Raw genomic sequence first — 17,814 nt, forward strand, 5'->3', positions numbered from 1 at the left:
TACCGAAGGAAAGTTACATAAATTACATTGAAAAACTTTTTTAGCATTCCACCTAAACAAAAGCTCCAAAGGTCCATAAGTCAGTTAATGTTGTTACTGGCAAAGGGCTATAAATTATTTCAATACAGTTTACTAACTCAGCTAACTTACATTAATCTTTCAGAAAGAACGTAATATCCGCCAAAGACATTAAGAGCTGCAATAATGTTAATTCAGAAAATTGTTTGAAGGGGACAATCCTGTTAATTAGTTAACAAATTACAAAAGACATGGGACTGTGAAACTAAAAAATTGGATATGCTCTAAGAAAGAAGCATAGCAACCGTTTCCTCTTGATAACCTTTGCCTCCGTTGGTGACATTCTCGTTCAGACTGCGCTTGGTCTCATTATCTATAGTACACATTGATAAGATAAACTTTGCGATGAACCGTACACACTCATCGTTTACAGCTGATATTAAGTTAGGTAATGACTTGCTTTGCTATTAAAGACTTTATGATTCGTTTCGCAACTATAAATACTTGAAGATAATGTTGACCAAGATAAACAAACTAATGGCAAAGGCAAGATAAACATGAAAACGTGATTGGAAGAATCGTTCGATGTTTGTCGGGATCCGTGTAAAGCAGAAAATACGAGTGGAGTGAACACAGAAAAAGTCAACAAGCTTATTACGCATGTGCCAAACTTTGACAACATGGACACGCAAGGAGATAAAAATACGGGATTAACAAATCTGACATCATGATATATTGCCGGAATGCAAAAGCAAGTTTGTAAAAACAATAAAATTACTTAATGTACGTAAAAGCAAAAGAAATAACATAAAACTACGAGGAATCTGACAACAAAGAAAGCGATAGAAAAGAAAGGCGACATTTAATTAGAATCAATTGATTTTCTTACAAAAATATGCTTACCTACATAATTTATGAAAAAACTATGTATGTAGTTCAAAGACTTCAAACGAAGGAGAAAGACGATAAACTTATTTTACTACCTAGTTCAGGTTCAATTTCATTTCGATCGAAATACCTAAGGCGATATAATACTGTTGTCTAGATAACGTAGGTAAGCATCCAGATCTGAGATTCATATAATATTATTCCATAAATATGAAATGCAACCAGTCCAGCCGTTGAGGCGAGGCGGCGAGGTACTTGAAATTAATATATGCACTGAAAATACCGACCAATGTATACAGGCGCAGACGCTGTGTTGAAGAGATAACAAAAACACGTCAGAATGAGTAAACATAATCCAACAAAGCTGGACAACATTTTACATATTTTTAGGCTGAATATTAAGTAATAAATAATCCCTTTACATTTGATTTGTATAACAACAAAATATAAAACTTTACAACAACTAACACTCGAAATATGCTACCTTTAATAATATCCACGGTCAGGACCCGCAACAATGTGAAAACTTTATGATTCATACATAGGTGATTAAAGTTTAAACATATGCTACGTTTGCGACTAACAAGCGAAACGCGTTTTAAAAATGCTATTGTGTTGCTATCTTGCTATGTAGGTATTAAAACCTGTCTGTGGCACTTGACCTTGCTACCGGTATAGACATTTACTACAACATTGGGGTGTATCTGTCGGAGGCAGATCGTAAAATCGGCCATGAAATGCCGGCATTTCATGATCTGCCTAGCGACCACCAGCCATATCGTGCAAACCTCAAGGCTCAAAAGGAACGTAAACTTGTATTAAAAGGTACGATCTGGCAACACTGGACTCGGACGCAGCGCCATATAGAATGCAGCGTCACCCGTGACAAAAAATGCAAATATTTTACGATGCGATCGGTATGAATGAAGCTAGGAATTCGACGAATAAATTGCTCCCATCGATCTGCCGAATCTTTTATAAGACAGATCGTGATATGCCTGAGTTAATTTTAGTCAGATTATGAAATGGCGGCGTTTCATGATATGCCTAGGTATATCTCATCAATCATTTTACGATGCGCCCGGTATGAAGCTAGAAATATCAACGAATACATTGGTCTGACCGATCTGCCGCCTCTTTTATAAGGCAGATCGTGATACGCCTGGGTTAATCTTAGTCAGATCAAGAAATGGCGGCGTTTCATGATATGCCTAGGAATATCTCGATATGCCCGATTTTACGATCTGCCGCCGACATATCGTAATTTTACGCGATAGACGTCGATAAACAGGTAGGTAGGTAAGTTTTATAGGACGGAGCCGACATAACAGATATTTGACGTCACGGCAAAAACACCTCTTCGCCACACACTTATCACGCGACTCGTTCGTGAACGTGAAATAGTTTTAGATGCCTATAACTACAATTCTAAAGCTTGGGAAACACGCCAAAAATAAAGATTTCTGCGAGTTTTTAAACCTGTAGTTATAGTTATGAAGGTCTCGTGACACAAAGTAAGCCTTGAACGTGCTAAGAGCAGTAATAATAGCTTATAATATAGATATAATAGGTGAGTATAATACCAGGCTCTTAAATGGGACTCTTGACCTTGAAGTGCGGGACATAAACGCGACACAATTTACGAGGGGAAACGGCGGCGCGGATAAGAAAATTCGTGACTACACCTTAACTTGGAGAAAACTCTATGACTTAAGCCGGAAGGCCGGAAGCCAAAATCATTTACGTGAAATATTAAGGATGTTTAATTAAACTTAAGAATGACTCATGTTTTTAAAATAAAGGAGATGTAGAAAAAGAAGGAAAAACAGTCATAAAAATAACAATACATACATGGACATTGAAACAAAGAAAATCCATTAAAAGCGGCAACAACCACTCCGCGCCAATATTTCTTGTTAGCGATGAGAGCGGAACGGGAGAGAAAGTTATAGCCCAGTGAAATAGGATCGTCAAAATTTAATGAAATGCCGACGTCTTGTCGACAACTCGACATTGTTCCAAAATACACACGCAAAACATGACAGTTTTAAAATTATCATAGAATGTTTTTCAAAAAAAAAACATCGGAGGAATTCAATGATAAATTTATCAAGTCAATGATCTTATTTTAGATTGCAAAAATGTCCAGAGATTAATCTCGTCAGAAAATTAATCCTGCAACCCAAATAGTCATCAAAAGCACGAGTGGGGCATTGGAAAATTCTTAATCACGGATGATCGAGTTTCAATACTTCAGTTCACAAGCCGACTTGAACAAACGAACTATTAAAGTCAGAAACAATGACGAAAGTTAAAATTGAATCGAGGGTTTCGTGCATTACACACGCCAAAAATATGAATTCGTTAGAATTAATGTTATTTTGCCATTCGCGTACATGTTTGTTTTTCATTGGAATACACAGACGGTCTCTATTGTTTGGAAAACGTTCATAAGTCCGACAATCACTTTCAACATAGCCATGTGTGTTAGTGACCTTTGACATTTAAACCACCAAACCATTTATATTGTGTTTAAACATTAATATGTTAGTAAAAACACAAATACCTACAGATTTTCTAGTTTACGTATTATCCAAGTTTTAGACTTGCGATGAAAAGGCGAATTACAAACAAAAGTTACTTAAAATAAGAAATTGTTTTACTTCTCACGAAAAAATTATCGCTCTACGCATTCGGCACAAGTTCAGATTCAATTCTACCTACTTTGAAAATTTCCAACGGGTCAGTTGTGGAGCCCACAAATAGGAAGTTGGAATTTAATTTGCAAACTCATTACGATATTCATGTAGGTAACTAGAGTAAGGTTATGTTGGGCGTGTATAAATTATAAACTTTAAGAGCTCGTGTTGTTTTAACAAAACATAGTTTATCTTTTAGATAAGGAGGGCGACTAAACCAGTCGATTTTGTTCTTAATTAGGTACTTCATGACATGTTTGTCAATTATGTTTCGACAACAATATTGTATGTATCTTAAATGTCGTCGAATAACGATTTAAGAGGGACTTCGGGTAGCAGAACATACAATGTCTCGTTCGTAAGTGTTGTTGCCAGTGCCAAGCATTTAGTTGGATACGCCAAAGTGGCGCCCCTGACATACAGTCCAAATCAGTCAATGCTCAGCTGTAGGCAAATCCAAACAACCTCGGCCTTGCCTACCATTCCTACCGTCATCGTCATAATAAATAGACTGGGTATATGACGCAAACTAGGTACTCCCTGTAACTGAGCGGATACATCAGACTATGTATAAATAAATAGCGTCCCAGCAAGATATACATAAAATCAGTTATGAATGTGAATGAACTTGCAGCGAATTGAGAAGTCCTTGCGAGCAATGTTGAATTAAATTGGTCTCGAATGAGTAATTTACGGCCTATTATAATTTCAGAATAAATCATACCAATTGTAATAGGTCGGCAGAGGCCGACTCTTATTCTTTGGCATACCTAGTACCTCCGACGCTACCGTCCTATGTGACAGTCAAGAAAATTTGTTACACAAGACGCTTGTACCCGATCAAAGGACTTCCTATCTGTTTGTTATCGGAGCTCCTCCATTTATCGCCTTCGACTTAGCATTCTCGGAAATCGAGCTGACAAGGATATTCATTTTCGAGAAAAATTACTTCTACATAACATGAAGGGCTTTTAGATTTTCCTTTATAGCAGAGAAAGAAGTATTGAATTTGAGTAAGCGTGGACAGGTAGTCAAATGTAATCGGACCATACCTTAGTACCACTTTGAAGCTGTAACATTTTTTGCAAGAATTGAAGGACACTTCGATAGCGCCTCTGTTTTATTGAAGACTACCCTCTATTATAAATCAGGGAATTTCCATAGTAATAACGTTTTATTAAGAGATTATAAAAGTAATTCACAATGTTCACAGCGAATTTGTAAAACGAATAACGATGTAGGTATGTAAAACGAAATAGAAATGGAATTCCAATAGTAAAGAACGGTGCTACAACTTTATAACCACGTATGTCGTAAAAATAATAAAGAACATTAATGTAATAATGAATAATATAAAAATAAAACAAATCGGTAACTTACCTAAAACATGTCTTTATAATATAACATGTTTATTGATTAATGTATCAAAATATTTAAACCTGGAATGAATGTGGAACACAAAGATGTACAAGAAATTAGTCGTATCTAATAAGGTTTACTATTCTAGTCTTACCTTATGATGTAGTTGACGCAGACGACGCTGACAGGCTTCTGCTGCTTGTCTGTGATGACGGTGGCCTGGGTTTGAACCCAGGCGTAGCCACCAGTCTTGGCGAGGAAGCGGTACTGGCCTGTCTCGCATTGTCCTTTGGAGAACACTGCAAAAAAAGTTAACATAAAACTTTTGCCAATGGTTTTACGGCATCGCATCGGTAAAATTTATTCAAAAGGGATAGCAGTAAATTTGGAAACATTGTAGGTTAGTAAGACAAATCGACAGTTTTCGTTCGCACACCTGTAGCTTATGTCACCGAGCCATCCTTTTAGAGTTTATTGATGACATAACAGTGGAAGATATTGCAGGTGCCTACGCGTAAATTATTACCTAGTGATTTTGTCTGATTGGAATTATGTTTCCCATTTTACAACAGCTTCCCATACAGCGAACACAATGTTATATAAACTTGTTGTTAATTTACAAATACTGGTAAGCAGAAGAAAGTCACATTGCAAAAGTGATAAATAAATGAGTTTATAAGTTTGGATCAGAGAGGATGAGTAAAAGGGTACGACCCTAAAACATTAAGTAAAAGATTTCAGCGGTCACATGTAACTCGAGATTACAGAACATTTTATAAATGTATTGTTTTGTTACGTGTCTGAACAAAATATCGTATTTTGAACAACGGTATAATTATTATAATAAAATTAAGCTGAAACTTAATTAATAAAACCATGACAGGGGTAAAAAGGCAAACTCATGTATATCGAAGTACATAGGTACATTATGTACCTTAATAGAACAGCAACAAAAGCAGTCGCAAAGCTCAGTAAAACTAAGTTATTAAATTTGGTACACGTTCCAGTGAAACCGGAATTCAATTCAACGTACTTACCTACTCAGTAAAACCAATGTATTAAAATAATCTGCATAATATAATTTGTTACGAGTAATTTCTACCATCGTTCGTGGCTACAGGAAATTGGGTTATAAATACAAATCTACTCAGGTTCAAATTCTTGCACATTTCTCACAATGTACTGACGCCATATTTCGTAATCCCGGTAAATGTTTGTGTAAGTAGTTTGATGAAGATAATCTGACATAGAGCCATGTGTAAAGGCGATGTTGTAAGGGTCAGTAGTCCTGTGGGATCAGTTAAGACAGTCCTGATACGGGTGGAAATATTACTCTTTTCGAGCAAATTGCCCAAGGGAATTAACGGAGTAGGCCATTTTTTCATTAACTAGGCGAATACGAAGAGCCCATCTTTAAATTGACACGAATTGAGGCTTTATTGCTTTTCCTTTGTGCCATCTATTCGTATCGATTCACCCATTGGCAGTACATATATATACCTACGAATTATGTTTTTACAAGTATCTCTGTAATTTTAAATTTAATCATAAATATTATAGCAAGATCCGGCAGTGGAACGGGCGCTCGTTCCTGCCGAGGTTTTCCCGAGGGACTGTATGGGGTATTTAAAGGGTCGACCAACGCTCATGTAACATCCCTAGAGTTTCAAGTTTCCATAGGCTATGGTGACCGCTTACCATCAAGCAGGCTCTATACTTGTGTTCCACCGACGTGGTATTAAAAAACCTTTTTATGCCGCATATATCAATCTTGGATAACTGCAACGAATAAGTACCTAGCTAATAATTTATGATATTTGATGTAGCGTTATATTGGTTGACATTTGAGATGACCTGGTTATCCATATTTTTTTTTTATATAGGTAGGAGGCAAACAAGCAAACGAATCGTAATAATAAACGATTGTCGTCGCTCATGGACACACCAGAAGGGTTGTAAGTGCGTTGCCGGCCTTTGAGATGGGCGTACGGTCTTGTCTTGAAGTTTTGCGTAAAGGGAAAATGAAATAACTAAGCCTGAAAATAATAGCGCCATGAAAACAATTACGTGTGAGCGTGACACGCGCAGAAAAGCCTGAATTAAACGAGACACGAGTGCGTTCAGCCGGCAATTAATATAGCTTACACTGCCGTGAAAATATTTTAACCGCCCTTGACATCAGTATATTACGTTTACTAAGAATCAGGCATTTTGACTCCCGGAACAAATGGGGGTAATATGGAGAACTCCATGAATGGAGTAGGTATAATTAAGTAGGTACCTACGAATATGTTATATAGACATACAAGTTTTCGAAGGACCGCAGACTCAAATTTTGACACTCTGGTTGCAACCCCACCGCCAACTGTTAAGCCGAAAGCTTGCCTCACATCAAGCCCATCAAGGAGAGACTAATTAAATTTAAGTAGATCTGATAAGGTATATATATATATATATATATATATATATATATATATATATATATATATGACACCGTAAGATTGTGAACCCGTTAGTTTACAATCTAACGTAGGTTACGTTAGGTTAGTTTATAATCTCTCTACCGTCAGTTTATAATTTAACTAGCGAGATTATAAACTGACGAGTGTTTACAATTTTACGGTGACATATATAAAGGCTGCTATTAATCCGACATTAAAACCTATTTTAATATGGTATTTTGATTGGAACTGTCCGTTGATACTATTGATTTGATATGATTATGATAACTCTAAACATCACACTTGCACCAATAAATAGGTAAATGTGAGAGAGATGCAATAAGACAAACATCACATCAGTTTTTTTTATCTGAATGCCGCTCCATAGCAGGAAACGTATCAAGAAAAACAATCCGGAGACGTAAATACCTACAGTGCACTTTACTGACCTCTGATATTATTCGTAGCCGAAAGAAAATAACAACTCCGAAACTTTCAATTAAATCTAAAACATTTGGATCCTTGCCAATCGAGTGGCTAGCAACAAACACTGAAAGAATCCAGCATAAATATTAGTGAGACATGTGAAACTCAACCTCGTTACATATCAGAGTATTAGGCCAACAATTACGTTTAACAACTTTGTTTTCATAACGATCAATTAACAATGTCTTCACTGGTCTGAAGAGGTAGCAACTCGACAATAGTATTAGTTGTTGTAATAAAGATGCCATTCGCTCCCGAGTCGAAGGAAAGCGCTCCCACTTAGCCTAATTTGATTGGCGCAATGAAATTTGAATCCACTGATGGTATCACAACAAGGTGATCACGCAAGTCTACAGTACTATCGGGTATTGGGGACACGGAAGGAAACTGCCGTTTTCGCTGAAAATAAAAGTGTCGACAGAAAACTCGTTTTTCTTAGCGGGTTCTTTGCCAGCATCTAATTTGGAACGCAGGTGAGATTTACTCTAAATGAGCCGTCCAGTTTCGTTTCTTTGTTGAAGTTTTAATAAGCGTCGACATTTTTACAAGTCAAGTAGCTATTAAAAAATGTAAAGATTCATGTATTCTGATTTCGAGGTTCGAGCCAACGCCCGCTCATTCTACTTATGTTTTAAGTATATAAGCAGTATTATCCTCGACGAATGGTACATTCACAGCGACTAAACTAAATACCCAGTACATGCATACGTAACAGGTAACGGGGAGCCGCAGAGTTCCAGTTCGGTGGCATTGCCCTCGCCGCTCTGTGATGTCTAAAACCGAGACTGAATGCAGCTTTGCGAACTTTAGTTAGAGCTAGAGTCTGAATTACTTCGCCTGGTTCTTTCAAGCTTTATTAATTTAGAAGCGTTTCCAGTGCTCTGAAAAGTTTGAGTTTCACTGTCGTTTTCCGTGCGGTTTTCTTTCATGTCTTTCACAACAACAATAATCTGTGTTCTTAGATTCTAGGCAAATAGTACGTATGTAATCAGTAAAAGCAAAGAGTATAGATTTTATAGAGTTACTGTCATGGTCAATTATGTAGCCACAGTAAATTAACCGCCATCTTTTGACAGAAGATTAAAACTGTTCGAACGCCATTTGACTTTGATCCTTATTCTTTCACTGATGAGTGTTAATTTGTAATTATATTTAAATGAACGCCATCTAGGCGAGAATAGCCAAAGGTACGGTCTAATCTTTTCGAAAGATGGTGAATTTACTTTGGCTACATAATTGACCATGACAGTAACTCTCTATAAAATCTATACTCTTTGGTAAAAGTAAGGAAGCGAAGAATTGTGTCTCAGCAAATGTTTAAAAATAAAGGTGTGGTATTTGCATTTTATGACTGTAAAACGGAAGTTCGAACGAAAATAAGACACTGAAAGGTTTTCCAAATAGCTTATACACTATGCAACAGTCCAGGACTTGTGGGATAAGATAAGTAAATGAAAACGAAAAGCATTGAAAAGAGAAGAAACACAGAATTGAAAATACTATCTCGAAATTGATTGTAAGTTAAATGTTTAGTTTAGTTTATTTATCTCTCAATACAATGTTCATCATTAATGTAAAGAATACAAAAACAATTACTTATCGTATAGCGATCGTTATTTAGTTACAAAACAAATAATTTTATTACAATTTATATTATATTATGAACATATATAATGAACAATGTTACGCAGTACATATAATATTTAAACATTAAATCCTAATAAGAAGCTTTGCAATTGCATACCTATATGTATTATACAGCTTAGGGAATGTTCGAATACAAGAAAACTAAACTTAATAGGAAAACGTTGCAATTTCCTTGATTTCTGAATTGTGTCTACAGAACACAATTCAGAAATCAAGGAATTTAGGATTTAAAAAATCTAATGCCGAAACTGCGGTGACCTACATTGTAGTACGCACGGATACTCCACAAGAACATTTCAATAGATTCCAATGTAACGCCGCACAAAAACTGTGGAACGCACAATTAGCATAAGACAGCAATTTTCAAGTGATTTACCGTGCAACCAGTTTGTGATAACCATCAATTCTTATCTACAGTCGGGAAGTGGCAGTTATACCGTAAGGGGTAACAAATAACTAGGTTCAATAAAGGAGACGTAAAATGTTCGGTTTACGAGCGTAAGCACTTTCCCAGTTATGACTTCTTACTTACTAAGAAGCCTGTTTCAAGCCAGGCTTAGAAAGCTCGAATACATCTTGAAAAACTAGATATATTCTCACGAAATTTAACAAAATTCCAAAATGTGTAATGTCATTTAAGGAGTTTTTACGAGTATCTGCAGGAGCGCCCCAATTCTTAATAAATTTAAGATTTCTGGAGAAAAAAACTTTCTACCTTGAGGAAAGTTCCCTTCACGGTTCAGTAACTTTAATATTTCACCGACGCATCGTCGTCGCGGTCGTACGCAAGTTTTCTGGTTTTTTTTAATACCTATTATAATTATCTGCTAAAAGCTGCATACGCAGTATACAATTGATAATATTATATTTTGATTTGGAAAAATACTCAAAGCCTAAAAGCCTTATCGGCGATTGCATAAACTTTAATTAAGACAGTCTTCCTGTTCGCTAATTAGGACAATCAGATTGGCATTTTGGCCCCAGTAAATTGTTTTAACCTCTTGTTGGCATCTTTATTGATACGCACTTTGCGCATAGGTATGAGATTTCATGAACCGAGCTGCGTGAGCGTGTTGCACCTATACCTACTTTTCTTTATCATCTCAAAACAAAGATAGAGCTTGTTCGGAAAGAGAAGAGTCGTGGAATGTATTGGACCCCATACATTCCACGACTCTTCTCTCTCCGCACAGACTCTATAGGCAACATAGCAACTATTAATGAAATACATGATAAATAAAGTATGAGATGGGTTGAACGATAATTGTAACATTATTTTGTAATACACGTGGCATCAAAATGTTTGGGATGTGATAGACTGCTTTGTTTTTCAACAACGAGATGATAAGGTTGTTATTCTTGACTGACAGGAAATCAATATTAATATACCCAATCAAATTAAGATTAAAACAGTATTGTTTTTTCACTCTACTAGTATATGTACCTAAATATTTCAAATTAACCCAATTTACATCTTTTCACCTTTATCAGTATTCTTCACCAAAGTAAATGTGTTGATCAGTCAAATTGTGGCAGATCAAATCATTCCACTCAATTTTCGATAAAAAAAGGGAATTATGGATTCACGTAAAGAACCGTAACTTTTCTCATTCGCAAGTTAATACATTCATTCGATAATTTCGATAGCAGGCCGTTTAATGAAACAAATGAAAGAAAAACTTCGAAGATTACCATATTGTTGTTTACAGAATGCATGTTTGTTACAATCACAACAAGAGTATAGACCGTCTAACAAGCTGAAAGCTGCAAAAAGGCGGTTCAATGTACGAATCACCGAATAAACAAATAAAATGTATGGACCTGGCGCTCTAGAAACAGCTTATCGGGGCAATAAACTCAATCCACTATAACTTGGATCTTTTTAAATCGAGAGTGAATAGACATCTTTTAGGTAAGCATGTTCCATCCTAGACTGCATCGGCAGATCGGCACTTACCATCAGGTGAGATTATGGTCAAATGCTTACCTATTTCTAATAAAAAATAAATAAATAAGCGACTTAGAGGCGGCGTCACGGCGTTCAACATGGCATAGCACAAAAACATAGTAAGAAAGGGTTACACACTACCGGTCCTATTTAAGATATCTAAGTTACCGACGTACCCAAAGAAAAAGCAGAGATTTTAAACCCCGTTAAAATCCAGCTGTACCTACTGGTTTGGCTGACAGCTGGGATCGGCATTCTAAAGTAATTCGGCTCGTTAATTTTGTTGATTCCCCCTTTTAAGGCTCTCTTAAAGTCAGGACACCAACACCATCAAATGCCCCATTTAACTTTCTTGTTTCTTTCGTTTTTTTTAGATTTAGAGAAAAAAAGCCAGTTGAACAACGGACTATTTGCAGAAAGCTGGAGTAGGCCACAGATAATCCATAGGCGCATGCCAATAATGTTGGATGTTCTAAAAAATCCAGATCATCTGAACATAAAATTCCGGCGGAGAAAGGCGGTCGTAAAATCGCGTAGTTATCTGGCTACTGCGGGGAACGCTAAAATTGCGAATGGACAGATTTTTATTGACTGATATATGGGAAATCTGTTAGAAACATGTGGAGGAAAAGAAAGTGTTAATATTTTAAGAGATGCCTGAAATGGGTTGCAATTAGGGGGACTATAGTCCAGACATACATTCCTACATTTTATTGCCAAGATATTATCTAGGCATACCAATTGTCAGTAAAGTGTTGCTGTTTGTACGTACATATGTACTTCAGGTTTGGGCTCTATTTCAGACTTCAGACTAGCTTTTCATTCCGTTTACCTCTGCTTGTATTTCTGTTTTCTTTTTGTATTGTTTTATTTTATTGAGGTGTTCAAAAAAGAGTATTTGTATTTTATTGTATTCCGCAACTGTAATTAATCGGAGTTTCTGATTTGATGATTTCACTAGGGACAAATACGCCAGTACCCTCGGAGCTCATTATAAATGCCACCTTGAAATATTATATCGATTGCTCGAGGATATGGAAATCATCAATTTCAAAAAACTACGAGGGTGAATCAAAAAGTCCTTAGAGCTGGCTGTTTATAAAAAGTTTTTAAATGAAGTTTTTATTTTATTTTGAACTGTCATTATAACGTAATATTTGACAGTTGGTTTCATTCGAATTGTTCCCGTCGTTACATGGTAAATCAATATTTTGCGAAATAAGTCGACTAAAACGTCCCATTATGGAAAAAAATGAGTTACGTGCCGTGATAAAGTACTTGTGTATGAAAAAAATTACTACCAAGGAAATTTTTTTGGATATTCAGCAAACCGTAGGCACTAGTGCTGTACCCTATTCCACCGTCGCTTTCGGGGTTGCCGAGTTTAAAAGAGGCAGATCTAGCAGCGAAGACGACCCCCGCTCCGGCCGGCCATCTACCTCAGTTAACGCAAAAACCGTTGAAAAAATTGAGAAAATGGTTTTGGACGACCGGCGACTAACAATTAAATACATAGCAGAGACTCTAAAGATTTCGTTTGGTACCGTACATTCAATACTAACCGATGTTTTGGGTTTTAAAAAAGTGTCAGCAAGATGGGTTCCGCGAATGTTAACGCAGGCTAACAAAGACTTGCGTTTAGAAGTTTCGAAGCGGAATCTAAAGAAAATCTTGCATGATCCGGACACTTTTTATCGTCGTTTCGTAACAATGGACGAAACATGGGTTCACCATTTTGACCCTGAAACAAAAAAGCAAAGCATGTCCTGGAAACGGCCATCCTCCCCTCCAATAAAGAAATTTAGAGTATTTCCGACAGCAGGTGAAGTTATGGCCTCAGTTTTCTGGGATACAGAAGGAATCCTTTTTATTGATTATCTGCCTAAAGGAAAAACCATTACAGGTGCCTATTACACCGATTTGATACCAAAAGTGCGTCAAGCAGTCAAAGAAAATCGTCGAGGAATATTGAGTGCGGGAGTGCTTTTTCACCATGATAATGCTCCGGCTCATCGATCACAAATGGCTCTCACTGCAATCCGCCAAGCTGGTTTTGAGATCTTTGATCATCCGCCCTACTCGCCAGACTTAGCTCCTAGTGATTTCCACTTGTTTCCGAAACTAAAGGAGCACATTCGCGGAACTAAATTTGACGACAACAACGCGGTCATGGGTGCCGTAGAGGAGTTTTATGAGGCTCAAAAAAAATCGTTTTTTTATGATGGATTAAAAGAACTTGAAAAACGGTATAATAAATGTATAGATCAAGAAGGAAATTATGTTGAAAAGAAAAAAAAATAAAAAAGATATTCGTTTGTTTTTGACCCTATTTCTAAGGACTTTTTGATTCACCCTCGTACGTTCGTTACCTAGCAAAATATAATAACTTTTTGTAGAATGCTATCAGAATGCTGCCTGGCTCTTAGAATACAATGAGTCCTTTGGTCTTTCGTGTGAAATATAGGCCCAAAACCTAGAACATAACACACGTATATGCGCAATAGCTAGTCTCCATGTGTAGGTATTTTACACGTTGTACCTATATGTATCAAGCGCGTCACAAGAATGAGATAAACGAATAAGGGTCACGTGCGCTTTATTTAAAGGACGTGGGACGCTACAGAGAAACGTCGGAAATTCATTACACAAGGCACTGAAGTCACAAGTCACAATATGTAATAATTTTTACAAGTCAAGCACATCACAAGATGCGCTTAAGAACATGGGAAACTTAAAGTACTGATAACCGATAATGAGCTTTCGCGAGTGCAGCCCAACAATCGGTATTGGAAAAGGTCACATCACTATAGCGCGGCGAGGACTGACAAGATGAGCATCGCCGCAATGGCGGCGTAGTAGTAGAGTTTCCCGAGTTATGTCTGTTTTATTGTATTAAATCCTTTATTTGATGATGATTGGTGTTTTAGTTTAACAGTACTATTAAAATTATGAGTTTATTATTGAAGATGCTTGAAAGCTTCAAGATTTGAAATCCGAAAATAGAAAATCACTCTTCAAATCACTCAATTAGAGTCGCACAAATAATATGTACATTGAAGAACACCACATAAATGGCGTCTAAAAATACACAAAAGAATGTCAAGAATATGATATGATATTACAAAGTAATCCAAGTGGGAAAATCCGAGAAAACTGAGGAAAGTTGGCGTTTAGTTTTAGTTGGAGTTCCAACTAATTAGCACCTATCATGAACACTGAATAATAATACAAGTCAATCCAAACAGAACATTCTAAACTCCTTAGTTACAAAGACTGTAAATAAATTAATAAGTGACAGCAAGAGAGTCGCTGGATTAATTAAGGCTGTTTTGTTTCGCTTGTTAATTAAAATTGTTAGCTAGTTGAATCTTTGATTAATTATCATGTAACTATTGTTAACAAGACAAGAGATGTTCCAGCAAAATTCCTAAAACAGAAAACAATTTCGGCATAATTACGGGATGGGTTTGTATTTCGGTTGTAATAAGAGAAAGGAAAAAGGTATTGTGTTAAGACGCGTTAAAATTTAGTAGCTTAGCTTTATGTGTACCTTAAGTCACACATACACATTGACATGTGTATACAAAGATATAACGGTGGCAAGTCACAATTTTACCAGTATTAAATTTTTGTCTACGCAACTGCGAGTAAGTATATACACAAATCGCTGCGACTTCAACTGAATAATTGAAAAGTGTCCAGTAAAAAGGCATATGTATCAAAATACCAGAGTCGCCTGAGGAATTCGCTAGTTGTAATAAATCTCAAGGTATTTCGACAAATAGCTTTTTGCTCACAATGTTTGCTATTATATTTATGAATACAGGCCATTAACTGCTTTTGGGTCAGGCAATCAGCGCATAAGGAATGAGGTTGAGTAAAGAGCTTTCGTTTATAGTCCCAAGTGTAAACCGAATACTGTATATATCTCGTATGAAGTCAACTGAAAGATACTAAAGCGACTTTGATCTGTATAAAACAAGGTTCATGTTTCATGACGAGACAAAAGATAAATGATATTCGGAACGCCAGCAGTATACAAAATGAATTTTACAGAGTGCGCCGAATAACCGAGGACTTTATCACGAGCCGAGGCCCGAGCGAGACCAAATTTGCGAAGGACAAATTGAAATGCGAGGCGCATCATCGTAATGAAAGGCTGGAAGTTGTTCGATAATTTTGGGATAACAGTTAGGAGTCTGTTGCGGCGTTTGAAACAAGTAATTTATCGATCAGAATATAATAATAATGCTAACGTTGTCTGCATGTCTGCAAATGTATTAAAATACCTACAGTCAAATCATGCAATTATTAGATTAGAGTTAAGGCGCAACATGCATCAACAGGGCAATCGATTACGGATTTTTCTACCAGCCTCAATAATGGTATATTTAAAAACGGACCAATTACATAGTAATTAGCCGTGGGTTGTTTACCTGATTCCTGGCACCAATATGGTCCTGTTCCTTTTATGAGTATTACGGTATCGTGGGAGATATATGTGTGTAAGTAAGTAAGGTCGGTGGAATCCAAAGGATTCACTTTATTTGCATAATCCCGGTCGGCCAAGAATGTGGATAATGCGATATTCGCAAGGTTAAACACGTACACTATTAGACCTTAAATGGATAGTAAAAACACATTTCGAGTATTGTTTAACAGACCACTAGACTTACATTTATCCACATCTAAAGCGCATTAGTCAAAAATGTTGACTCAAAATATTACATAATAATACATAATACGAAAAAACCGGCCAAGTGCGAGTCGGACTCGCGCACGGAGGGTTCCGCACCATCAACAAAAAATAGAGCAAAACAAGCAAAAAAACGGTCACCCATCCAAGTCAAAAATCACGTTTGTTGTATGGGAGCCCGACTTAAATCTTTATTTTATTCTGTTTTTAGTATTTGTTGTTATAGCGGCAACAGAAATACATCATCTGTGAAAATTTCAACTGTCTAGCTATCACGGTTCGTGAGATACAGCCTGGTGACAGACGGACGGACGGACGGACAGCGGAGTCTTAGTAATAGGGTCCCGTTTTTACCCTTTAGGTACAGAACCCTAAAAAATTAGATTTTATTAAACGGAGTTTGTAATTTTAACATAATATAGTTAAATTGACAGAAATTAAGCAATCTGACAAATAAGTTAACTTTACTAAAACAATAAGTAGCAAAATTCAACAACAGTAAAAAGTTTAAAGAGACGGGAAAGTTAAGCGTAAACAATACTTCAAAACCCAAGGGAGGTGAAGAAACAATGTTAACAAGTTCAGATATAACAATAAAACTTGATGTCTTTGACGATTGTAATCTTTGTTTCGCTGCGAAATTTTCGCATTCAAATATTTAACTACAGATCTGCATTTAAGATCAACCAAATTAATAAATAATAATAATTCAAGTTCATATTGCTTGCGTCGCGAATTTTCTAATTCAAATAAGTCGAAGTATTGTGTTAAAATTACACCGAGATTAATGCATTATTAGTACCTACAATCGTTTTCAGCTCGATGTTGTAATAAAATTATTGAATATAAAAAGAATGTGCAAAGATGTTAATGACTATATTGAAGGCCTTTCAGTTCATTCATAGACTACTGAATAGCTTTATTAATTTGGCTACGGAAAGTGATATTAATTCATTAATTACTCGTATTATGAATAAGCTATATCAATTTGGCACAATCAGGTACTATTTACGTATTTATGAATGAGATGAAGCTAGCGAATAGTATTATTTTTAAGTGTAAATCTTCTTAATGGATTGTGCCTTTATGTCTTAAGCGTCTTATTGAGTGATATCTTTTCCTAGAGAACGACACATTTAGTTTTGTTTGTGACAGTGTTACGTGTAGTGATATTTCGGTCTACGTCGACCTTACACTGCGCGTGAGCACGAAGGTCTGACATGACGGTAGACGCTCGCGAATCTGCTGAATGTTTGACATTAGTTGCGTAGGAAGTTAATTCGTCATTAATTTGCGTATTTGTTTGAGTTCATTGACGACAATAGCCAATTATCGTCAACGAACAAATAGGTACTATCTACAACGATCTATCTATACTATGTCCAATTTGAAGTAAATACTATCTACATTTCAAACTAAGTGCTTGAGCCGGTGGCGAAATTGTATATTACAGTAATAAATACCCGTTTTAAAAATAATTTTTAATATATTTTTCAACCAGATGATTACCAAAAAATTTATATTACCTACGAAGCGTAAATATGAGCAAGGTATATTAAATTTTCTTTGGGTAAAAAAGGATATTTAATTAACCCGCAGTCCGAATGCCCAGATTCTAAATTTAGACAATAA

General features: G+C 36.3%; 1 protein-coding gene across 1 annotated transcript in view; it reads right to left on the reverse strand.

The window, feature by feature from the left end:
* The window catches only part of LOC134655750 (hypoxia-inducible factor 1-alpha-like), a 106,587-nt gene that overhangs the window by 26,342 nt on the left and 62,431 nt on the right, over positions 1 to 17,814 (reverse strand). The window contains exon 7 of the mRNA XM_063511215.1: positions 5,119 to 5,263. Within this exon, the coding sequence (XP_063367285.1) occupies positions 5,119 to 5,263 (145 nt within the window). The remainder of the gene's footprint in view (positions 1 to 5,118; positions 5,264 to 17,814) is intronic.

Source organism: Cydia amplana, chromosome 17 (assembly GCF_948474715.1).
Source record: "Cydia amplana chromosome 17, ilCydAmpl1.1, whole genome shotgun sequence".
Taxonomy (NCBI): domain Eukaryota; kingdom Metazoa; phylum Arthropoda; class Insecta; order Lepidoptera; family Tortricidae; genus Cydia; species Cydia amplana.